General features: G+C 42.5%; 4 protein-coding genes and 1 pseudogene across 14 annotated transcripts; 4 read left to right on the forward strand and 1 right to left on the reverse strand.

Moving 5' to 3' along the window:
- The first annotated feature begins 21 nt into the window (after nt 1-21).
- Nucleotides 22-4,742, forward strand: LOC136514686 (uncharacterized). Of its 2 annotated transcripts, XM_066508456.1 has the most exons (8): nt 22-333; nt 2,176-2,281; nt 2,382-2,449; nt 2,633-2,773; nt 3,070-3,111; nt 3,720-3,859; nt 3,933-4,046; nt 4,173-4,742. In XM_066508456.1, exons 2-8 carry the CDS (start codon nt 2,196-2,198, stop codon nt 4,326-4,328), a joined length of 747 nt encoding a protein of 248 aa, XP_066364553.1. In that variant the 5' UTR covers nt 22-333; nt 2,176-2,195; the 3' UTR covers nt 4,329-4,742. The 2 variants fall into 2 exon arrangements, with proteins under 2 accessions (XP_066364553.1, XP_066364554.1); XM_066508457.1 differs by lacking the exon at nt 3,070-3,111 and having other exon boundaries at nt 4,173-4,741.
- A 200-nt stretch (nt 4,743-4,942) lies between these two features.
- On the forward strand, nt 4,943-8,675 carry LOC136537605 (vacuolar protein sorting-associated protein 9A-like). Of its 3 annotated transcripts, XM_066529542.1 has the most exons (7): nt 4,947-5,557; nt 5,713-5,860; nt 5,953-6,123; nt 6,520-6,699; nt 6,787-7,066; nt 7,382-7,752; nt 7,870-8,675. In XM_066529542.1, the coding sequence occupies exons 1-6, from the start codon at nt 5,457-5,459 to the stop codon at nt 7,552-7,554; spliced, it is 1,053 nt and encodes a 350-aa protein (XP_066385639.1). In that variant the 5' UTR covers nt 4,947-5,456; the 3' UTR covers nt 7,555-7,752; nt 7,870-8,675. The 3 variants fall into 3 exon arrangements, with proteins under 3 accessions (XP_066385638.1, XP_066385640.1, XP_066385639.1); XM_066529543.1 differs by lacking the exon at nt 7,870-8,675 and having other exon boundaries at nt 4,946-5,557; nt 6,787-7,062; nt 7,382-7,569; XM_066529541.1 differs by lacking the exon at nt 7,870-8,675 and having other exon boundaries at nt 4,943-5,557; nt 6,787-7,524.
- A 261-nt stretch (nt 8,676-8,936) lies between these two features.
- On the reverse strand, nt 8,937-14,962 carry LOC136537606 (uncharacterized). 2 transcript variants are annotated; one of them, XM_066529546.1, is made up of 11 exons: nt 14,738-14,962; nt 14,433-14,632; nt 14,093-14,201; nt 11,381-11,774; nt 10,934-11,003; nt 10,786-10,853; nt 10,256-10,371; nt 10,067-10,173; nt 9,791-9,930; nt 9,393-9,645; nt 8,937-9,259 (listed from the first exon to the last, which is right to left on the reverse strand). In XM_066529546.1, the coding sequence occupies exons 1-10, from the start codon at nt 14,822-14,824 to the stop codon at nt 9,395-9,397; spliced, it is 1,542 nt and encodes a 513-aa protein (XP_066385643.1). In that variant the 5' UTR covers nt 14,825-14,962; the 3' UTR covers nt 8,937-9,259; nt 9,393-9,394. The 2 variants fall into 2 exon arrangements, with proteins under 2 accessions (XP_066385643.1, XP_066385642.1); XM_066529545.1 differs by having other exon boundaries at nt 8,937-9,645.
- On the forward strand, nt 12,088-13,697 carry LOC136537544 (DNA (cytosine-5)-methyltransferase DRM2-like; annotated as a pseudogene).
- Nucleotides 14,963-16,127: 1,165 nt separating the features above from the next.
- On the forward strand, nt 16,128-21,772 carry LOC136537607 (uncharacterized). Of its 7 annotated transcripts, none has more exons than XM_066529547.1 (10): nt 16,128-16,558; nt 17,171-17,252; nt 17,837-17,885; nt 18,439-18,493; nt 18,719-18,806; nt 19,162-19,280; nt 19,709-19,834; nt 19,957-20,050; nt 20,140-20,294; nt 21,556-21,772. In XM_066529547.1, exons 1-10 carry the CDS (start codon nt 16,208-16,210, stop codon nt 21,613-21,615), a joined length of 1,179 nt encoding a protein of 392 aa, XP_066385644.1. In that variant the 5' UTR covers nt 16,128-16,207; the 3' UTR covers nt 21,616-21,772. The 7 variants fall into 7 exon arrangements, 6 of the variants coding, with proteins under 6 accessions (XP_066385644.1, XP_066385645.1, XP_066385646.1 ...); XM_066529548.1 differs by having other exon boundaries at nt 17,171-17,231; XR_010779118.1 differs by lacking the exon at nt 21,556-21,772 and having other exon boundaries at nt 19,964-20,050; nt 20,140-20,225.
- The last annotated feature ends 2,087 nt before the right edge of the window (nt 21,773-23,859 follow it).

Genomic DNA, 23,859 nt, shown 5'->3' on the forward strand with positions numbered 1-23,859 from the left:
CGTCGCCGTCGAGGCGAGCTCCGTTGAAGCTTGCTGCAGGGCCTAGGTCCGTTCCAGGCGTCGGCGGACAGGCAGCTCTCCGCTCGGCTTGGCTTGGTCGGCTGCCGCGTCGCGCACCTGCTGGCGGGCAGTGGCCAGCGGCTGGGCGGTCTGAGGCAGGGGCAGCGCCGCCGCAGCCAGGGGCGTCGTCACGCTCGCACCCACTGAGGCCGGCGGCGGCGGCTCCGCGGCTCGAGGTCGGCGCGTCAGTGCGGCACCGAGCCACCGTCCCACCGAGGAGGCTGGAGCACCGTGCACCGAACAGCGAACAACGGAAGAGGAGCAGCCGAGCAGGTTTGAATACTCTGAGTCTCTGATCGATTGCAGCACCAACTGTGAATCAATTCAATGTTCAATTGGCTTCCCATTTACTGATATTAGATCAGTATTTGATTTTTTTGAAACCCCTTCAATATTGAGAATAAGGGCAAAGTATGAGAAAGACTAGACTCAGGAATATACGGGTAGAGACAGACAGAACTTCCAACATCTTTTCACTGAAAACTGAATCTTGATCACCAAGATGGCGATGGCAACTGTTGTTGTTATCGTGAGACAGTGGAGAGCTTATCGAGTGGTCTGAATAGTTCAGAGATTACGGCGGCGTGGCGAGGCGCGGCGACCCACCACCTTCGCACCTTTACAGCGTCTATGGCGCGCGGCGTGGCGACGCCATACACACATCGGCGTGGCAAATACATACATTATAGTCTAGGATATTAGGAAATTATATTGACAAATGGTAATGCAAATGTAGCTTAAAAGGTATAGTCTACAATATTAGCAAATCAAAATAGCAATGTAAATGTAGCACAAAAGACATAGAACACAAATGTAGAAAAGGAAAACTGGACTCAAATCAACACTGTTCCTTCAGCCCGACCAAGAAATCGGCCCGGCCTGCCTTGCGCGCGCGCGCGCGGCTCCCTCCCAGGCCGCAACCTGGGCCTGGGCCGGGAAAGCGGCTCGCCCGCTCGTGCCCGCCTGGGCCGGTCTCCGGCCCGTGGATTCTGCGCTGTTGATGCAGATCGGACGGCCGAGCAAGCGCTTTGGAGGATCAAAAACGGCGACGCGGCGCCGGCTCCCAAAACCCTAGCTCACTTCTCTTCGCCCTTTCTCTCTCAGTCCAGCGAGCGACAGAGCGCAGCCGAGAGCTCACAGCAGACACGATGCGGGGATGGCGGCTCCGCCGTGGCACCCCTCGCCGGCGCACGCGTGCGGCCGGAGCCGCGCGCGGCACCGTCGAGCGGCACCACGGTGGTGCCCTTTGGCCCGAGCCTGAGGCGGAGATCCAGGCGGGCGCTGAAGCTTGAGGGCCGGCGCCTCGGGAGATCCAGGCGGCCGACGGCGGCGGCGGCTCGGAGGGCTGCTTGCGGTTGCGTCTCGGGCTCGGTCTCGGAGGGCTCCAATCGGCCACTCGGCCTATACAGGTACCCTCACGGCCTCACCCTCACCCTCACCGTCTATTGCGCCCGCCACATCGCACAAAGGCGCCACAGGACGCCAAATCGGCGCCACGGGGACGCCACGGCGCTATGGCGGACGCCATACACGCCGGAGCCGTGGCGTCGCCGTGGCGAGAGCTAGAAAAACGCCACGGCGATATGACGACGATATGGCGTCGGTATAGCGACGCCTTAACAACTATGAGTGTGGGACTGGAGGTGCATGCCTCCACGCTTACTTTAAATGGTTTGAAGCAAGAGACATAATGACACAATAGCCAGTCTGTCATCCAGTGGTGAAAATAATCAGAAAGGCCAAGCTTTGATTCATTGAACAAGGGAACAAGGCCATCAGCAACGACTAACGATTATTAATCCATGCAATCTGCTACGCACTTAAGAAATCATCAGAATAATACATACTCAATCCTGTTGATTAAATTAGAGATCAAGATTGTATCAATAACATTGATTAGAATTGCTACTCGCAACCACCAATTTCACTGTGAGTCCATTTGTGCTCACAGTTGCATCTGCTATATATTATGTGTTATATCTGCTATATATTATGCAATTATAATTGTGTGGTAGTATATATGCCAAATATTAAACTTTAGGTTGTTACTTTTTTTAACCCCCTTCATATCTTTTAATACCCAACCTCAAAATACTGGACCCACCACTATTGAAGGCAGGGGAGAGGTTCCAGCTATGCTCGCCGCGCAGCCGCAGTCGCCTGAGGTGGCGGGTGAGGATGAGAGCAGTTGCCACGGTGTCTTCATGGAATTCATGACCAAGTAATTCATCCTCTCTTATGCGAACGGAATCCGTTTCCTTTTTTGACTGAAATTTGCATTAACCTGAGCTAAGCTGATTCCTCCATCTGTGGCGACACAGGGTCGCTCAGTTCGAGGAGCTCGCTGAATGTGGGGAGCGATTGCTTGGGAGATTTCGTGAGGAGCTTGGTTAGTTACTCTGATATGCTCTCCTTCCTCTTTTGTTGGGAGAACTGATATGCCATGGAGGTTCAGTTTATATTATCCACTGGGACGCCATTTAATCTTTAACATCGTGATGGTATTATGTACTGTTCACCGGTTAATTTTCTGTAATTGTGTTGACTGAGGCGCTGAACAATCTTATTGCAGAGTATTTTCGTAGGCCGCAGATTCCTAAGGAATCAGATGTCATGAATCAGATACTTAAATCCAACTGCACTGTCAGAATGAGGTCCTATATTGAAGCTGGCTGCAGGCTTCACTGCCAAAACATCTCAAACATAAATCAGCGTTTGTGAACAACCCTTTTTATTCTTACATGCTAATGTTTGATATGACCCGCTTATATGAATTTGTTCTGTACATGATTTTTTTTTTCCTGAACGGAAGTAGTACGGACTATGGAAGGTCCTGACTGTAGAATTTTCTCTCATATTGTGATTTTTGACCTAATTCTATGTATTCTGCTGTTATTCTTGGATTTCTTGTTGAAGTATGAGCTCTAGACAACATAATTGTTCAATTTTAATGATAATTGCATACCCTTTAATCAGTTTGATATTAAAATTTTCTTTTCCTTGTGCCAGTAAGCTCATGCGAACATAGACTTAAAGATCATATAAAGAAAGGTACTTGATCTTTGTATCTTATATGAGTTTGTTTATCTTTATCCTGTTCAATATTCACAAGCACTTTTTAGTGCTAAGACCTTGCTGCAATTCTTGTGCAAAATTTATAGACTGCTTGAGTGGTCAAATGCAGTCAGATTGGTGCAGCAAACGTTTGATTGTGATCCAAAGGGATTTATTCTTATGTTGGACAGAGAAACGTTAACTAATGTATAAAGTGACAATCATAATCCTGCATTTTATGTTATGCAATAATGATAGCATACGTAGAGCGACCATATCAATTTGGTCAAGATACTGTTTTCAGAGACCAACTCATTTGTTAACCGGTTACTGCCATGTTTTGGTCTTTACATGGCTGTTTGGCTCTACGTTTGGCCACAAGTCCCTCCTACCCCCTCCCCTCCTTAAGAATAGGAAGAAGGGCTGCCTATCTTTCCATTAGTAGACAGAGGGAAAACGTCTAGCCAAGATATATGCATCATTGCGATTGTTGTCCTTGGTTCATATTTTAAAGCTGGAGCTATGGGTTTATAATATCACCTTTTTACATGGTTGTGATACTCTTTGGCTCTAATTGACCTTGTGTTCCTTTTATTTTCTCCTAGTTAAGACTTTGCTTGAAGAGCTTGAATGTCTAGTCGAGAATGTCTATGGCATGACACTAACAGCCAGTTTAAGTGCTCTGGGAGTTTCAGACAGTCAGTGCCTTGACAACATGCTAAGTACCGATTGCTGCTCCATGGAGGTAGAGTTTTTTGTTTCCATATTCCTTAACTTGCTGTCTGCAATGATGAAGTGAAATGGAAAATGGGTGACAGGGTGTTTCTACACAAGAGGAGGATAAAAGTGCAGATCAGTTGGACACGGATGTATCATTTGTTACGGTGATGGTCATGGTTCGCAACATGCTGAAGCTTGACTACATGATGCAGGTAAATTAAACCACATCCATGTGCCAGCCAGAATGTGCATTTGCTGTCGCGCTTTACATTTTGTGGCATCCCAGCTCTATTTCTTTCGCCCTCTTGATTAACGAAGGCTGCCGTTCTCTTCTACAGGAAAAGATTGTCAGTGCATTGTCCTTGAAAACACCTTCATCAGAGCTCGAGGGATACTGCCTCATGTGGAATTTACGGCCATACATCGATGACGATGTGATGCGTCATGCGTGGAAAATGTGTCCCTGGAACTTTTGGCCCGTTCGCTTATGCTGATGCTTATGCTGAAATGTTGCGAGAGGAAAACACCGTTCCATGGCTGAAAAGTAGTTCAAACGAACAGGGCAAGGGGGTGGATGAAGCAGGAAGTTGTTGCGCAAGACTCAAACGCGATCCTTTGAACAGCTGGGCATTGGGTGCTTGGAGTTGTTTCTGCTGGGATGGATCATGGATGTCTGGTCTGTTCATGTGTGATGTATGCGTGTGTGTTCATGATCATGATTGTGTACTGGAGAAACCCATAATTTGTCAAATTGGGCCCCCTTTTGACTTTTTTTTTCCAGAGAAAGATCCCAAAGAAAATTTCTTATTTGGCCTTGTTTAAAGTTGTCTTTCTTCCTTGGCCTTGAAACAAAATTTCTTACCTATTTGGCCTTACTCGAAGTTTCGCTTTCCAATCTGATCTTACCGTCATCTCCCGTCTCTAACACCGTTAATTGGCATATGAAAAGACCAAACTGCTCCTGAGACATTATGAAAAACCAAATATCACCCAGGCAACATAACAACATAATTTTGAGCACTTTGAATTCAATTTTTATAACACAAATTTTTATGTTATGAAAATTGGATTCAAAGTGCTCAAAATGATGTTGTTATGCTGCCTGGGTGACCTTTGGTTTCTCATAATGTCTCAGGGACAGTTTAGTCATTTCATGTGCCACTTAACGGTGTTAGAGGCGGGAGATAACGGTAAGGCCAGATTGAAAAACGAAACTTCGAGTGAGAGCAAATATATAAGAAATTTTTTTTCAAGGCTCAGAAAGAAAGATAACTTTAAACCAGGACCATAAGAAATTGCCCATTCTTTCTTTCTTCTCTTCCCTGTCGTTTTCCCAAACCCTGTCGACCCTTTCCTTTTCGGAAGACAGTTGAGAGTCCTACTTGCTTCTGCATCGCTCGTATCCAGCACTTTTTTTGCGGGATCGAGGCGAAGAAATCGTCGCGTGGATCCTCCAGTTTGGGTCAACACTGTGTACTAGAACAGGCTGGAAGTGGAATCCAACCCGGGTTGCACGCGCACAGCACACAGCACCGGGCTCGTCCTTGTAGCCTTGTCTGCCAGATCGGCCGACGCGCACGCGGACACCACGACGCAAGCGCGGGCGCGGGCGTGGCCTAGCGATGGAGAGCCCCACGTCGACGGCGTCGCGCCCCGACTACTACGACTTCCTCGACCGCATGCGCCGCCCCGCCGCCGCCGACCTCTTCCGCTCCATCAAGAGGTCAGTCACCTGTAACCCGCCCGCTCCGTGCTCCGAAAAATCGTAGCTTGAATCAATGGGTCAATCTAGATTGATTGCTAGATGTAGATAGAGTGAGTAGAACGCACCTGCTTCCTATGGATTTCTCTGACCTGCGGTTAGCTTGGCGCTGGCAGCTTCCTCGTGTCCTTCTCCTTCCACGAGCCCAACGCCGAGGAGGACGGCAGCAAGGTCCAGGCCTTCCTCGCGGAGATGGAGAGCGCCATCAGGGACCATCCGCTCTGGGCCAACGCAACCAGCCAGGAGATCGACCATGCACTCGAGGTGAAGCCCTGCCCCACTGATCCTTGTTTTTCGCCTTCATTGACACGTTTTGGGTTCCAGACGCCCTGACGAGGTTTTTTGTGTCCTACTAGGGCCTGGAGAAGTACATCATGACCAAATTGTTCGACCGCACGTTTGGGACATCCACTGAGGATGCCGTTACCGACATGGAGATCTCGGAGAAGATTGGTCTCTTGCAGCAGTTTGTTAAGCCTCATCACTTGGACATACCCAAGGTCCTACATAACGAGGCATCATGGCTGGTAATTCATTCTGAGCTTCAAACATTCACAATGCGATTTAAGTCCGTGATGGTTGTCATAAGTTGCAAGGATGGGAGTAATCAATGTATGCCGCATTTTAATAGTTTTATATCATTATATGTTTGATGGAAATGAAGCCCCAAAATAGTATTACTTGGATACATTTGCTAGCTTCAATATATTGAAAAGGGTGTCAATTGTCAAGTGTTCAGCTCTATTTTTTATGTTATCAATTGTGTTCTCATTGTACTGTATATTCAAGAAGTTCCTGGTTTTAATCATGTAATATCCAAAAAAATTAATTATCCAAAATTCCCATGAAAGAAATCATTCCAGTGATACAGACAAGGCTCATGCTAACTATGACCATTCTTTTTTCTGCACATGCCACTCTAGCTTGCAGTGAAAGAGTTGCAGAAGATTAATTCCTTCAAAGCACCACGCGAGAAGCTTCTGTGCATCATGAGCTGTTGTCAAGTCATCAATAACTTGCTTCTGAACATATCAATGTCAAATGATCGAACATTATCTGGGGCTGACGAATTCCTTCCTATTCTTATCTATATTACTATCAAGGCAAGCAACTCTTGGCAACTGTTTATTCTTGCTATTTCTTCTTACTGATTGACTACAACAGAGAAGCTTTCTGAAAATTTGATGTAGGCCAATCCTCCTCAGCTGCACTCCAATCTGAAGTTTGTTCAGCTCTTTAGAAGAGAAACAAAGCTAATTTCGGAAGTCGAATATTATCTGACAAACCTCATTTCAGCAAAGATGTTTATAATAGATGTCAATGCTCGCTCACTATCAATGGAGGAAAGCGAGTTTCAGAAACATATGGAATTGGCAAGACTAGCTACTCAAGTATCTGTTGCTAGCCCAAGTAGCTCACAGGGCCCCCCCACATCTGCAAGGGCAAATCAGGAGGAAATTGATATGGCAGGTTTGCTTACTATATTAGTCAATTTATTCAAAGTTTGTTTGACCTTGGGTTTGCATTCCAGTTTTCTCTCACAAAACAGTTCATTTTTGGCGTCAAACAAAATGTGTTTTTTTTGTTCAAAGAAAAACATAATATGGTTTGTGATCTTATCCAAGAACCATTTTACCTATCAAATAAAACAAAATGGTTAGCTCTTGTAGATTTTTTTTTCCTTTAAATGGTTGTTATGCGTTCCAAGCAATTTTCAGGGTTTCAATCCAGTGCTTAATATTGTTGATTGAATAATCATAATATTCAAAGTGATACATGTAACAGGTCCCAGATTCCCTTTCATGGATTCAGAAACTGAAAGCTTGACTCCAGGGGAAGTCAAGCAGCTGCATGATTTGTATAGGCAAGTTGTCACAAGATATACACTGCTGTCTAAAGCTTTAAGAAAGTTATCCATAGATGAGGATCAGCTCATTAATTCAGTGCATGACTCATGAGGTGATGTGAAGATGCTGGTGGTATCAATCATAAGCAGCCTCTGTATCCACATTACTCTTGTGCATGTACAGTGGAGTAAAAACAAGTGAAATCTTGTTTCCATTAGTTGCAGCCTCGTAGGAAAAGAACAGGAAAAGAACGAGGTCTTTAGAGTCAATGCATGTAACTAATGCTCCAGCAAGTCCAATGCAACACAGGTATGATCATATAATCTTTCGCATGGATGTCTGTCTTTTCAGTGACCTAAAGAGCAGTTATTTCTACAATCTCACTGTAGTTCTGATGCTTTCTTGTATGTTCCTCTGTTGGCGCAGGGCACAGCAGCTGTGAGTTGAGCATTACGCATGGAAGTGCAGCTTTTGCTAATCTTGTTCCTGAGCCTTGGTTCACTACAGTTGTAGCATTGTGGTGCCTGGGCATGGTTAGTTCATGGCTTATACTTAGGTTGGGGGTCCTTTATTCACCTGGATGGATCTTCCGAAATCAGTGCTGAAGGAACTGAAAATTGGCGCACATGACATTGCCTGAGTTATTGACTTCTAAACTGTGTTCGATCTGCCACCGGATGTCTCACAGTTTTGGCATCGATGGGCTTGCTGCAATGGAGAATATGAATTCTAACCTGGAATGTAGGCCAGAAAATCACTACTGGGACAGGCAGGGGTGAAGATGGAGTAACATAGGCTGGGAAAATTCTAAAGCTCAACATACTAAACAACGGAGTATGTTTGTTGATTCCAAATGTTGAGCCTTGAGGTTTGAGAGTTGTAGTGTTGGGGAAAATGTAAAGCGTGTAACACTTTTTTTTTATAAGGAACAAAATGTATTAAACTTGAGAAGAGTACACTTAGGAGAATGATATTCTCCAACTTAACAGAAGATAGAGAACAGGGGCAGGAGCCTCTGTGAAACTGGTTTGAAGTGTTTAAATGATGTGGGAATGGATACTAGGGGAACTAACTAGAGGAACTGTGCAGACATGTCGTGTGCTGCTCTGAGCAAACTCGGTCGGACGCTATGCTAATGACGATTATGTCAAAGAAAAAAAATATGACGAAGGCAGTTTTATGTAGTTCCCTTTTAGTTAGACACCTGATTTTATTTTAAAAAACAAAGGGTGAAGGCAGTTTTTTTATGTAGTAACCTTTTGCTTAGACACCTGGTTTTGTTTCAAAACAAAGTTAACTCGTATCATGGTGCTCCTAATTTTATGATGAGTGGTATGCATGAGGGATATCTATGGTCAAGTTTGATGCTTCAGGTTGAGGTGAAATTTCGTTATTTGGGGACTCGGTATATCCGCCTCACCGTGAGACCTTTACAAGATGCCCGAAACAGCTGTAATCAATAAAGGCAAACTAGATAAAAAGTTTTTACCAAATGGTGCTTTAAGAACTACTCCTAGTAGTCAATAAATAAATAAGAATATACAGGGTAAACTTTGTCTGATACAAACATAATGGACGACCACAGTACAGTTGTGAACAACGAATATCTCATCTTCTGATCTGAAAACATACCACAGTTGTTAGAAACAACCTCACACAAATTCGCAAAACTTGTGACACGCATCCAAACCGACTATGCACACACTAGTTTCTAGTAGCAAAACAGCCACCTGAACGAACAGCATCCAAAATATTGTTCCCTGGGACTAGAAACAGGTGTTCTCGTCGATAAAAATGTTGACAATTGTCTGTAAACCTGTTTCCCCACCAAAACAAAAGGCACAGATTGGTAAACCATCCAGGGTGCAAGATTGAATCATTGTGCACCCTGGTTTTTCAAAGCCAAAAAATAGGAACTTGCAGTAACTGATTAACTGGCACGATGCTACCTTCATTGTGTGGTCTCGGTTTTCTCATCACTGTAACCAGCCGCCCTGCCCGTTCTGCCTATCAAGATTGAATTTGGCACTGGACCTTCATATTCTCCAGTTAGACCACGGTATGAACGTGCCTTGAGGTAGTCAATTGAGGACATTGCTCTTCCTTGGTAAAGGACAGCGTCATTGTGCTGGTTTTGGATGCTTAGTGCCTTTTCTGTTACCTCAGCCAGTGCGAGAGACGTTTCTGATTGCTCCTCATTTTCTGTGGGGGCAAACGATTAGAAAACATGTGTGATAATTAGATGAAACAAAATAAAAGCAAATGAGTGACCCAACCACAGCACTATTAAAGGACAGAACTTATTCAAACAGTGACAGATGGATAGACCCAACTGCATATGATGTACCTTGGGGGCAATTATCTTCCACATAGACACCTTTGATAAAAGAAAAACGTGCTTCTTCTGTTGTGCTCGCAACTTCTTGTTTCTCTAAAGTGATCAAATCCTTGAAATCCAAAAGATATTCTCCAGTCCACTCTCTTCCCCTGAAAACATGTTGCTTCTGGCATCAGAACCATAGCAAAATTATGTAAATTGATGCCACCCTTCATATAGATTTGTAATCAGGCACAAACAATACAAGTATCTTGGGTTCTATTAGAGGACAATAATGTAGCATACCTGCCAAAAGCTAGTACAGCTTCAAAAGGTGTAATAACTGGAGCTAAAAAATCCTTGCTATCCAGCAGAGCGGTTTGGGCACAAGAAACATAAATAAAAACTTCGCACTGCTCCAAGGAAAAGCAATGTCAGATGGTATAGATAGGTGAACAGAGAAAAACAGTTCAGAGTTAAATTAAAGTAGCACACCTCTGGAAAATTCGCAAGTTTTGCAGAATTAGGCCTGCCCATGACCAATGTATAAGATTTCTTTCCAGCGGCCTTGATCAGTTCTTTCATTTGTTCGATTATATGAAGATAACCAGCTGCATCATCAAGGAGTGCAATTGACCACATCACAAAATTTTAAGTGTTTCTAGCAAAATTCCAGGCCAGATAACACGAGAACTAAAATGATAATATTCAAGTAAAGTGGTCGTATTTGTGATTATGGGAAATGCACAAAATCAATAGACCAGTAAAGAAACGTGGAATGTCTGGTCTAGGCAAACCATGAAACTAGTTAGGGAGTTCATCTCCCGCTTGATCTGCTTATAGCCAAACTAAACCAGCCTTGTGATGAACCAATCGCATGGATCAGATCTTGCATAGTATAGTGCCTTTCTAAGAGGCATGCATGGCTGAAATATAAAGGTAAACCTCATAGCTGAGGTCACAATCTAACAGTGCCTCAACATTGGCATAACTACTTTCTATGTTCAAGTTAACAATGTGCATACCAACACCCAGAGTTCCCACCAAAATGCCAATAATGTTTGCATCCTTCGCCTTCTCCACAAGGTAATATCTACAATTAAAAATTATATTTTGTAAGCAGTACCAAATAATGTAAGAAAAAAGTACATGAATGCTGCAAAAACAAAGTACCTTCGCCTAAGAATTTTCATCAGATGAGAGATGTCAGCTGTGAGTTGATTTTCTATTGCGTCATATCTAACTACAAAAGAAACATTAACATTCAAATGCATTACATTCAGAAGATCCCTGCATTAGAGCAATTACCTTAACCAAATGGAAGATTATTTAAACTTACTGCAAAAGATGATCAATTACAGAATGGAAAATGTAAGCATGTGCAGTTGCAAATAATGTAAAGAAGAAGACTATAAGATCTGCATCACGCATCGCTAAGCAGAAGTTACAAGATCACTGCCGATCAAGAATCAAATTTTAGATTTCAAACAAGCTGTACTCCAAGTACATCACACTGCTGATTATTCAAGAGAAAAGTAACTACAAGCTTAGGAAAACAAGGCTTGCACAAATTAAAACAATCCTCCTGCCATACACAAAATGAGGATGAAGAAAACACACCTATTTCACATTCATTGAAGGTAAGGACTATGTTGGCAAATGCTGAGTTATCTTGTCCAATCCAAAATATCAAATAGTCCTCCATTTTCTCATCAACTGAAATATTCCATGTAATGCCACCAAGGCTGTACTTTTGTGTGGAACTGGAACATTTCATGCCATAACGATTGTCCAGGAATGTTGCTACATCGCTGTTTCTTGTGATATCTCCGTTACAAGAGGTGCCACTCGACTGAGGAATTGTGTTTTCTTCTGTAGTACTTGATGGACTCATAACTGAACACAGAACTTCTGCATACTGGACTTCAGGATTGCCAGAATTTGATTTACATGACTCCATGAAAGCTCGTCTAAGATCATCCAATGCATATGCGTACTCTAGTCCATACAAAACCTGCTTGGTAAGCCATAATAACCAAGATTAGTAAAAATAGAATACGTAGAATGTAAACTATCGTTGATAGCATAACATAGTTAATATTTGTTTATCGGTAAAACATGCCAATTGTACTAGTGAATGCAAGGCAACAGAAACCTGAAGTAAGCAGATCAATGAAAATCCTAGACATGACATAGAATTGCTGTTTGAACCAGCATAATGTTACGCGTATATTGCACTACCTAATCCTATTGTAGCGTTACTTGTACCATAAGAGGAAGAGTGGAAGACCACAGGAAATACAAAAAGATTTTTCCGCTGACCTATTTTTGTGCCTGCACTGGCTATTACTAGATGCGGGCAGGATGCATCTATTTCTGTTCTGGTGGATTCAATTTATGCTTCACAGACCGCAGGAGATGGTTACTGTGGCAATTTGTCTGACTATGAGGTTCGTCTTAGGTGAACTGTCCATATAAGTCTGCAATAAGATTTAGTTCTAATTGAATGGTATGATAATGGAACTGTGTTTGCAATACTCAGGATAATTCCTATGGAGGGAGAAACAAAGGAAGGTTCATGGATGGAAACAGAGAGAGAGAGAGAGAGAGAGAGAGAGAGAGAGAGAGAGATGTAGGTCAAGCACAGGGAAGTAGAGGCCCATTAGATGGTAGCTGCGATGAACCCATGCCTCTCCCACATCCAATTGTTGGATTTAACTTGCCAAACCAGTGGTCAAGACCAGCTGCGCAAGCTATTGATCCACCATACTTCTACTACGAGAATGTTGTTCTTACTCCAAAAGGCGTCTGGACTACCATATCGAGATTCTTGTATGATATTCAGCCAGAGTTTGTGGACTCGAAGTACTTCTGTGCTGCTGCCAGGAAAAGGGGTTACATACTTAATCTGTCACTTGAGAACAGGTCACCTCCCCCCCCCCCCCCCCCCCCCCCCCCCCCCCTCCCACACCCCCCACCCAATACCTCCAAAGACAATATCCGAAGCATTACCTCTTACCAAGAGGTGGTGGCCGTCATGGGGACCCAAGACAACAGTTCAATTGCCTCCATACTTGTGTCTAGTGCAAAATTGTTAGAGAGGTCCCTTACAAACAGTTCAGATCCACCTCCTCCAAGAGTTCAGAAGTTTGTGTAGGAGTCGTCTAGAAAATGGAATCTCGCTTGGGTTGGCTTAAACAAGGTTGCTCCTCTAGAGCCTAATGAGATGGAATTTCTACTCGGCTTTCCGAAGGATCACACCAGAGGTATCAGCAGGACAGAGAGGTATCGATCTCTAGGAAATTCGTTTCAAGTTGATATTGTTGCTTACCATCTCTCAGTCCTCAAGGATATGTTCCCACAAGGCATGAATGTACTGTCTTTATTCTCTGGTATTGGAGGAGCAGAGGTGGCTCTACACAGACTTGGTATATGCATGAACACAGCTCTATAGCCTGATGAGATGGAGTTTCTACTCGGCTTTCCAAAGGATCACACCAGAGGTATCAACAGGACAGAGAGGTATCGATCTCTAGGAAATTCATTTCAAGTTGATACTGTTGCTTACCATCTCTCATTCCTCAAGGATATGTTCCCACAGGCATGAATGTACTGTCTTCATTCTCTGGTATTGTCTTGATTCTCTGGTATTGGAGGAGTTATTTCAGTAGAGAAATCTGAGGTCAATAGGACGATTCTGAGGAGTTGGTGGGGTCAGACACAGACAGCCACTTTGATTGAGATTACTGATGTGCAGGCATATTAGAAGGATTGGCGGCTTTGATCTTGTGATTGGTGGAAGTTCATGTAACAATCTTGATGGGAGCAACCGTCACCACAGAGGTGGTTTGGAGGGCGAACATTCTGCATTATTCTACCATTATTTTAGGATCTTAGACTCCGTCAAGTCCATCATGGAGTGTTTGTAATTTTTAGAATCTTTATTGTATTGGTTCTAGAATTGTAACATCTTTCTTTGTGACCAAACTTGTGAATGATTTGAAGGTTGACTACTGTAATTCTCATGTCACGCTAATTTAGGCTACTTTTAATTTAATCTCCCTTGGGATTAAAAAAAACTATAAGAATGATGACCCAAGTAAAAACACGGCTTCTGCCCAAAGAAACTTTCTCACTATTAATCTAGCCAAGAAAATTACTTACTTGGGTAGCAAACGCAATCATTTATCAACATGTTGATCTTATAGTGTGGTTTAGCAAAGTTGTCAAGTCAAGAATTCAGATATGATGCTATAGGCCATACAAAGATTGAAGCTCATCACATGGACTAAACATAAAACTTTTAAGCAGAGGAAATAGTTTGGGGCATACCAGAATGCGCTTATTGCTTTTTCTTGAGCACTCAAGCAATGTGCTGGCACATGCGGGGATATCCAACTGTGCCTTCCCAAATACAAAGAAAGCTGGCAAATTTGATGTTCTGCATTTCAAGTTGCCAGTGCAAAGGTAGTGGTTAGGCTGTTAGCATAGCACAAACTAATGAGCGCACAGAATGCATTGTTCCCAACAAGTCGAAAAAAAATGGTATCAAACCGCATCTAATCTAACCATTTTAAAAGTCTGTCCTAATATTTGTTTAGGAAAACAAAAAAAAAACTTTTGAGAGGAACAGGGGGGGGGGGGGGGGGGGGGGGGGGGGGGGGTTGCTCACGGGCTCATACAGGCGTGGCCATAGTGGACGACGCACTGCGCATCGATGTGGGACGCGCCCACCTCGTCGACGCAGCAGGAGTTGTACGCCGTGTCGGCCATCACGAACACCCTGACCCCACCACCGGCGCCGCCGGAGGCAAGCTCCCGCCGCAGCGCCCTCGCCACCGCCGCGGCGTCTTTGAGCATCTCGTCGGGGAACTATGGCGCCATGAGAACAAGCCGAAGCATCAGAGGAGCGCCAACAAACCGTCCACGAATCCAGAGAGAGACGAATCGACGAGGAATGGTTTGGGGCAGGATTACCTGGAGCGCGACCCTGGTGTAGGCGCCGGCGCGGAGGAACTGAGCGGTCCGGGGAATCTCGTACCTGGAAGCGATGTCGGCTTCCATGGCCGTGGTTTTGGGACGTTGCCCGCCGCGGCGGCGCCGGAGGAGAAGTCGGGCAGCCGGGAAGGAACGAGACGGTTGGCTGCCGAGGGTTCTGTTCTGGAGGGGACGAGCTAGCCTTCTGTTTGCGCCGTCGGATGAGAAATTGCGGCCCAGGCCTGGTTTAGATCACCTCCAAATTCTAAGTTTTTTCACTCTCTCTTCATCATATTAATTTTTAGCCACTTGTATGGAGTATTAAATATAGATAAAACAAATAACTAATTGTACAGTTTAGTTAGAAATCACGAGATGAATCTTTTGAGCTTAGTTGGTTCACGATTGGACAATATTTACCAAATAAGACGAAAATGCTACTATTTATCGGTTTGAAATTTTTTGCAATCTAAACATGGCCCCAGATCGACACAACAGGAGTTTTCGTCTTTCGAAAAAGTCTACTTAACCCCCACTTTTCAACTTGGTCTACTTCACCTCCAACTATAAAATCGTCTGTTTTACCTCCTGAACTTTCTAAAACCGTCTATTTTACTCTGGGCGGTTTTTTACAGCGGTTTTGCTATCGTAACATCGGGTTTGCTACAGTAATGGTTGGTTCAGATTTTTTATTTTCGATGAATTTTTGAAAAATTACAGTAAATCATAGAAAAATTATAAAATAAAAAATCTAATTTTGTTGGACTCCACGTGAGTAGATCTACACAGTGAATATATAATACGGTATGCTTTAGTACAAAATTTTTACTGTAGCCTTATATTAATTGGAAAATCTAATTTTGTCTGTAATTAATTGGAATAATTCATAGCTGTAGCTTATATAGTCTAATTGTGGTGAAATTTTTATGGTACGCTAATTATTGAATGCTTGAACTATAGTAAAAATTTCGTACTCATTGGACTATGTATAACTTAGTTATAGATAAATTCTAATTAATTACAGACAAAATTGGATTTTTCAATTAATCTAAAGCTACAAAAAAAATTTGTACTAAAGCATACCGTATTATATATTCACTGTGTAGATCTACTCATGTAGAGTCTAATAAAATTAGATTTTTTATTTTATAATTTTTCTATGATTTACTATGATTTTTCAAAAATTCACCGAAAATAAATAAAAAAATTCAAAACTATCGGAACTGTAGCAAACCCACCGTTATTATAACAGATTCACCGTTACTGTAGTAAAACCGCCGCTAAAAAACCGCACAAAAGGTAAAATAGACGGTTTTAGAAAGTTAAAGAGATAAGTTGGGGGTGAAGTAGACAAGTAAGAAAAGTGACGGTCTAGACTTTTTCCTTTCGTCTTTTGAAGATGAAGATGCAGTCTCTTTTTTGTCAACGCAGACGTTGCCGGCGGCAGGTGCACGCACACGTATCACCGGAATGGCGACCTCCTCCGACCCTGCCGCCACCCCGGCGCCGCAGTCTCCGGGCATCGGCGGCGTGCCCCTCTCGTCCTGCATCGGCGACCTCCTCCGCTTCGTCCTCTCCTCCCACGCCGCCGCCTACCCCGGTGATGACCCGGCCGCGTTCCCCCTCTCACCCTCTTACTGCGCCCGCCTCCTCAACGACGGCGAGCTGTTCGGGAAGCTGGAGGCCTGTATTCAGCAGTGCCTCGAGGAGGGGCGGCTCCCGGGACCGCCGGCGGTGGTCGGGATTCCGGCTGCGGAGGATGGGCCGGAGGAGAGAGGGTGGGAGCTGCAGCTGCTGGAGAAAGGCGCCGAGTTGAAGCGGGTAATTCGTCTTTTCGTTGCTTCAGTTCCAGCTGTGTTTCGTCGCTATGAACCATGAATCAGAGGGACCATTGTTGGCTATCCAGTAGTATGCCAAGAATCAGAGGCACCATTGTTGGCTGCTTCGATTCTTGCTGTGGAAGCCTTGCATTTGCTGCAACGTTTCGGTGCTGCTTCTGAGTTCTGACCAAACAGGATGAGCAGAGTAATTATTTCCACAAATTCCACTGCACATGGTTTCTGTATAGGCACCAAATCACGTAAATTGCATATCCTGTCTGTTGTTTGCTTGGGGGCAGTGTAATTTTTAGCTGACCAGTATAATGAAAGCATAGTACCAAAATTTGAAAAGTATAGTAATGTTCCTGTTTTTTTTTAAGAACAGGCAATATGGATTCCTGGCTGGGATGCACGCCCTGTTCGTTTGGGCTGGTTTGGCTTATAAGCCATGGCTGAAAGTACCGTTGGCTGGTTTGGTGTGAGAGAAAAATACTGTTCGTTGGCTGATAAGCCATGGCTTATAAGCCAAATACGACCCAGCGAACAGGTCTACGATGCTGTTGACTTTTTGTTGGGTTTGTAACTTACTATTTGCCATTTTTAAGCATTATAGGTCTACGATGCTGTTGACTTTGAGCTGCATGTTCAGGAACCCTACTTCACTCAACTCAGAGGTATCTCTGAATCTCTTCTGGGTAAATGGCCTTGTTTTTTAAACTTCGTTTCACATCCAAACATCAAACTGATATTCACATATCTCTTTCCTTGTATGTATCCTGTGTATGTATGTACTAATGGTGCTTTGTTCTTTAATCTTGAAAAAAATAAGCTTGACCTTTTCTTTTCCTTTTGTTCACTTTACACAACCAATGGTCTGAAATGATAAATATCATTTGAATGATTCCCTAATTCCTTCTCCATTCGCATGTATTTGGAACATGATATTATGGTCAATAGTTTAAACAGCTACTATAAGGCAGACCTTCTGTATGTTAAGATGGACCAACATACACTGAAATTAAACCCAGTTAGTTCATACTCCTATATAGATGTCCTAATACAGGCACATGACAAGGTATTGAGGTGTGGTACTATGTTTAATGTATTGTATTTTCTGCTTATTTATCGAACTTGTCGATGACAACTTATTTTAAAATGGTTGTGGGAAAAGCTGTAAGAAACTAATTTTATGTATTTGGACGAAGTTTGTATTTTAATAACACTTTGCTTTGACCTCCTTGAGGACCACCTTTCTAACTTGATGCATGTATACCTGTAGCTGGAGCCAAGAAGGTTGAAGGGAGATTAGCAACTGGTAACTACAACCGGTAAGCACATTTTCATTCTAAAAATCGGTTAGGGAATTCAAGGTGGATAAACAACTGTGCTTTCATGGAATCATAATGGTTGTTATCATCAAAATCTTAGTCAAGTTGATGAACTAGAAGTATATCAATCAATATATATTAAAACTGAAAGAAATCTAGTCTAGTTTTCTTGTCATTAACTCCTTATATCGTTATTGTTTTGTGGTAATGTAGATCCAGGTTGCTCCAGTCCTGGGGGAATCTCACATTCTGCACAGACAAAACTTTGCAGACAAATGCATCTTGCAGTAATGTGTGATTTTTTTAGAAAAAACAGTCATAGGCACTTTCCCATTTTCATTAGAAAAAAACAAGATGTAGCAGGATTTTAGCTTCTTCATTTTAGATAAATGTTTACAAAGTTTCTAGAGTCCTAACAAATATCCAACAAAACGTATTACTTTTAGGAAACTTGTTGGCTCTTAATTTTGATTTCTTCCACTTTTTCATGGTTAGGAATTTTGTGTTACTCTAATGTGCACAGCTAACATGCTTTGTTACCTCTCTTTCCCAGGATTACTCAAGGTTCTTTGCTGCTATTCAATAAATGCCTCTTGCTTAACGTTGAGGTAACATCAATAACTAACTCGTCTCAGTATACTTTATTATGTTTTTTTACATCATTATCTCGTGTTACTGTTTGTGTGTAACATTAATATTTTAGAAATCTTCTTTAAAAATACATTATATTTGTTTCAGTAATACTCTATTGTATAAATTTCTTAACCAAAGCAAACATTCACTTCATTTTTTCCTGTAAATTTGTTAGTCTCCTTTGCTTATGCTTTTTTCAGGCAGTTAGGAAGTACAGTTCATTCTCTGAGATGCTACAAGCAGAGATAATCTCAAATGTCCTTCCTGGTATTTCATCAATTGTAGAAGGTAATTAGGAAGTGTTCTTGCATTGTCTTCGGAAACTTGGTCAACCCGCATGTCGACTGCATCTTTGGTCTTTTATAGACTAGGCTTTTAGGAAAATGGTACCCTTGTTTCTTATCGTGAATAGTTTGCACTTCACATTCCTTGTTTCCACTCTGTAAAGTGAGTTTTTTCCTCAGGAATTTGAAACCAAGTACAGTGTGTAGTCATTTAGTTATCTGTTTTACCTGTCAAGTATGTGTAAGATAGCTTGGGATTAAAGAATGCTTGGTTCCGATAGGAGTATCCATTTCTTTTAATAGAATTATACCCAAAGATCTAAACGCTTCTTAAACAGTAGGTTTGACTCTCTCTGCAGGTGTGAAAGTATATAGGAAATTCTATACAGAGAAAAAGGAGAACTCTTATGGAGTTTTAGCGATATCAGTTTCAAAGCCAACATCTCAACCTTACGTAACCATGACTGATATCCTTGCTGTGAGTGCCAGTCTTCAGAATTTTATCCAAAATTTGTTCCATATATCATATCGCCAGAAAAAAATTTATACCATTTACGACATACCACTGTCATGTCTTATTTATCGTTGTTATGGATGCACTTTCTTAAGATAAATTGGTGGTTTGGCTACAGTGACATAATGATGAACACACTCTGTAATTCAGCACAAGACAGCTCACTTTCTTCTTTGTATATCAGTTAAAAAAAAATTGTTCGTTGGATTTTTTTTTGCATGTTGTTTAAGAACATCAGGCACATTCCCTACCAGTTATATTTGTGATTAGTTATCTTCATATCCTGTCAAAGGATACCACCCTTCTGTTGTGATCATCTTGAATACTGTTAATATGGGTACTTAAATGTTCTAATAGGTTCTTACTCTGCTTAGTTTCTTATATTTGGTCAGGGATTGGGCTATGATGGATTGGGTAGACTCCTTGGTATGGCCAAAACAACTGGAACTGTTCCAGATGGACTACCTCCTCCAAGATCTGCACTGTTATCATGTTGTATGAGACTACTCCAACCAAATGTAGGTTCAACTCTTATGACTCTGCCAATTCATCTGAACATCTTGTTCTTGAATCTTACAGAACTTCCACCATTTGAAATTTCCCTTGCAACTAAAACTGGCACTGTCTTATTCAATTGGAGCTGAAAGGCTGTTCTTTAACTGATGGTGCAAGGGCATTGGCCAAACATGTTCACAGGAGTAGGAAAGGATGGTGGGGCAACTTTAATGGGAGTGGTAAAGATAAAGTCCACCTTGATACTCCAGAGTCCAGAGTTCGAGACTGCTGTTGTAATCTATTTCATTACTGCTTTGCTTGTCTTCAGATTCGAGCAAGAACCAAGTTGCATCTGAAACTGTTGACTCTTTGTTGCGTGAGTGTTGTTGGATGAATGTTCATCGGACTCCACCCTATGGTCCTGTTTTTGAAATCCGTGTGCATGAAGGTTATGGCGCCAGATGGTCTCGAGATGGTTCAAAGGTACAAGTATGAGTTTCCTATTTCTTAGATTAATTTTAAGTCTGGATGCTGATGTAAATAAGTGGCATACCTCAAACCCTGTGCTGTTAAAGTAAAATAAATTCGTCCTTAGTGTACTATGCTGTCGTAATGAAGCAGATACGTGGAAGTTATAGTTTACTAAAATGCTAATGTATCAAATTGAAAACAATGGAGAAGTTTCAGCACAAATTTAAAACCGATATCACTAGTAAATTTGTTCAATGATATGCCCCCTGCCGAGCACTCCATAATCTCCCTAGGTTAAAGTGTGTACAATAAATATTTTCCTAGTTTGCTGGTTGCAGACTCAGTACCTTTTGGTTCATCTGTAATAAAGTTAAGGTCAGTCAGGAGTCATTCTTAATGCTATTCGCCTATTCCTTAGGTTGCAATGTTGCATTCATCATTTTTCAGAACTTTTTTCATCCACATAAAAAAATTGTTTAAGGACTTTTGTACCTCAAACAAGCAGGAAAAACATCATATCAAATTGTAACACCACAAAGAAAAAAAATCGATAAGTTTCACCGTGATTGTTACTGTCCATATGCACATTGCCATAATGTTACTGAGCTAATTTTCTGAAAGAAGATATACTGAATCATTGAGCTGGAGCAACAAATGTTTATTGAGAAAAGATTGTTGTAATGGTCGTTGTAGATTGACTGGCAGTGGTTTGTTCACTTGATATCTGGTGCTGAAAGATTCCAGAAGTGATCCAATCAAGATACAAAATCCTACAGAAAAATAGCACAAGTTGACTAATAATGACGATCTGGCAAATTTCCTATTGGGGTGTTTCCTTCTGCCTTGATACATACTCATGAACAGCTAATAACAAGTCAGGCTGTGTTTAGTTGTAGGAATTTGGATTTTGGGCCTACTGTAGCACGTTCGTTTTTATTTGGCAAATAGTGTTCAAACATGGACTAATTAGGCTCAAAACGTTCGTCTCGCAATTTCCCACCAAACTGTGCAATTAGTTTTTCTTTTCGTCTACATTTAGTGCTCCATACACGGGCCGCAAACATTCCATGTGACAGGTACTGTAGCAACTTTTTGGAAGTTGGGGTGGAACTAAACAAGGGCTCAAACACTTGATGCCAACATGTTTTCTATAATCAGTGTCTACCATGTATATTAATCTATTCCAGAATGTCAGGACATTGCAGTAACTTTAGGCTGAAACAATTTCTAAACTATGCCCGATCATTCAACTGCTTGCTCGCCACATTTGCAGTTCATTGGATTCCTGGAGCCCTACACCCCAGAAGGCTATGCTAAAGGATGGAAACACTAGCACTAGCTAGATGCCTAGATCATGATCTGTATTAGCAGTCTATCAGGGTTCATTTGCATCTCCTGAACGTTACTGAGGATACTTGTCTTGCTCAATTAAAGAGACGATCATGTGTTACATCAGCTGCCTGCCTAATAAGATTTACTGTACCTTTTCCCATTGGTGACCGAAGAAAAGGGGCCGAGGAACATTGTTCCTTGTACGTTTTATGGTCAGATACTGTAGTTCTGAAGTTTTTCTCAGGATCCATGTGTTCTTTTCTCGGCATAATGGCTCGAAACTGCATTTTCTGTTGGTCAATGAGTGTGCATGGATTATTACAGATTTACAGTTGGTCACTTCTGGTAGAGAATTTAGGTTCAGCTAGGGGTAGATCTAGCGGGTTGACTTTACTAATTTGGCACAAACATCATATAGTTCATCGATGTGAAACCTAGAGAGAGAAGCCCATACCTTCGGCTCGGCAGAGGAGGTAGAGGAGGAGGAAGTCGCCATGGCAGTGGCGACGCAATGTGGAGAGGTGGAATCCAAAGGACGGCAGTGCGACCGGTGGTGCTTCCCGTCACTACAGCGCGCCCACAATCGGATGGAGCCTTCTAGGGTTTGTCAGTGGGTTAGTGGCGTCGGCCAACCTCGTTCCCCACCTTTCTCTTTTATAGCGCTGTGTGACAGGGGCTCGCCGACCAGGAGTCAGTTGAGCGCCCCCATCAGGACGCGGTCAAGGGGTCCGACTCGATCGTTGGATCAAGTCGGATGAGATCAATCCTAACATTCTCCTCCTTTATTTCATCTTATACTTTAAGCTTAGTCTTAAACTTAAAATACTTAACTTAGACACCCATTTCATTACATATTAGTGTATAGAGCATGTCTCGTCATAATAGTCAGCATTATCAGATTAACAGGCTACAATACACCTTTCTATTTTGAAATAGATCTTTAACTTATTTTAGGCCCTTAGTATCCAGAAATCATAGGCTTTTTCGTAAACCCATGTCGATTGTGTGTTCTCTGAACGCACTGAGTGGTAAGCCTTTGGTAGACGGATCCACAGGTACTTGCTCGGTACTTATATGCTCAATGCTTTTAAAATGATTTTGGATTTTCTCCTTTACAACATATAGCTTAATGTCAATGTGTTTGGCAGCACACTTGACCTGTTGTTATAGGAGTGAACTACTTTAAATGGTTATTATTGTTGTCTACCATTGTTAATTCTAGGTACAAATTCCCTTAACCACTTTTGCCTGTCCCTGAAGCCTCATAACAAGCTATACTATGGGTATGCATCATTGATGATACCACAACGGTTTCTTTGGAGCTTTTCCACAATAAAACTCCAACTGCGAGTGTTAGCAACTGAAACGACCCCGATTTCCGCGAAGGGAAATCCACAGCGTCGAAGTGTAATAAGACCGTTGTAGATCATATTACCCAAATTCCAGTCGCATATCACATCCATACAATGATAATATCAGAGTACAAATAGTGCGGAATTACATAAATTATTACATCGCCGCGTTGGCGGAATCAAAAGTAGCATTCATTCAGAACAGCTTGAAGATAAGATCGCCAAACTTGAGCGTAGGAACGAACCCCTCAACCGTCAAACTCCTCGGAGCTATACTCCTCAGCAGAATATATGTGCCAAAATTTATCAGTACGATTTGTACTGGCCACTCCCAACCCTATGAGCATTGCTTTTGTGGACATTGGATGCATATTAGATATAATCAAAAGGAACCTATAAGGCTAGGGTTTCCTATGCATTAGCATATCTAGTATATAATAGTAGTTGGTCAAGTTTTAACACCATTCCCACACACATTCCATCCCATTCCCATTCCAGAGCCAGATTTCGATCCTGGGATCGATATACCACCATCTCCACACCATCACCATACCATAACCATACCATCGCTCAGTCGACAGGCCAACTCCCTCTTGGCACTGTCTCAAGGCCCGTAGCCCCTGGCTACGACCGACACTCTCTCACAGGGGAAGAAGAGAAGGACTCATCTCACTATCTAGTTTAAGCGAAACCCAGGAAAGGTCCATAGCCGATAAGTCGGCACATGTATCGATCGATCAACCATACACTCTGCAGAGGTTTTACATAACCACAAGATCCGCCTTCCTCGCTGACCGTCATCAACTGGGCTGATTCCGGCCGCTTGATAGCCTAGGATAATGCCACTCTACCATTCAGCCCTGGTACACCCCAAGTCCAGTCTGGGGTGGCTG

The sequence above is a fragment of the Miscanthus floridulus genome, chromosome 2 (genome assembly GCF_019320115.1).
Source record: "Miscanthus floridulus cultivar M001 chromosome 2, ASM1932011v1, whole genome shotgun sequence".
In the NCBI taxonomy this organism is placed as follows: Eukaryota; Viridiplantae; Streptophyta; class Magnoliopsida; order Poales; family Poaceae; genus Miscanthus; species Miscanthus floridulus.

Coding starts and splice junctions, on each gene's coding strand:
- LOC136537605 (XM_066529541.1), top strand. CDS start 5,457: ATGGAGAGCCCCACGTCGACGGCGTCGCGCCCCGACTACTACGACTTC. Junction 5,861..5,952: donor AGATCGACCATGCACTCGAG/GTGAAGCCCTGC, acceptor GTGTCCTACTAG/GGCCTGGAGAAGTACATCAT. Junction 6,124..6,519: donor ATAACGAGGCATCATGGCTG/GTAATTCATTCT, acceptor ATGCCACTCTAG/CTTGCAGTGAAAGAGTTGCA.
- LOC136537607 (XM_066529547.1), top strand. CDS start 16,208: ATGGCGACCTCCTCCGACCCTGCCGCCACCCCGGCGCCGCAGTCTCCG. Junction 20,051..20,139: donor GGGCAACTTTAATGGGAGTG/GTAAAGATAAAG, acceptor GCTTGTCTTCAG/ATTCGAGCAAGAACCAAGTT. Junction 20,295..21,555: donor GGTCTCGAGATGGTTCAAAG/GTACAAGTATGA, acceptor CCACATTTGCAG/TTCATTGGATTCCTGGAGCC.
- LOC136514686 (XM_066508456.1), top strand. CDS start 2,196: ATGCTCGCCGCGCAGCCGCAGTCGCCTGAGGTGGCGGGTGAGGATGAG. Junction 2,450..2,632: donor GAGATTTCGTGAGGAGCTTG/GTTAGTTACTCT, acceptor ATCTTATTGCAG/AGTATTTTCGTAGGCCGCAG. Junction 3,860..3,932: donor CCGATTGCTGCTCCATGGAG/GTAGAGTTTTTT, acceptor AATGGGTGACAG/GGTGTTTCTACACAAGAGGA.
- LOC136537606 (XM_066529546.1), bottom strand. CDS start 14,824: ATGGAAGCCGACATCGCTTCCAGGTACGAGATTCCCCGGACCGCTCAG. Junction 14,633..14,737: donor ACACCAGGGTCGCGCTCCAG/GTAATCCTGCCC, acceptor ATGGCGCCATAG/TTCCCCGACGAGATGCTCAA. Junction 9,931..10,066: donor GCTGTACTAGCTTTTGGCAG/GTATGCTACATT, acceptor ACATGTTTTCAG/GGGAAGAGAGTGGACTGGAG.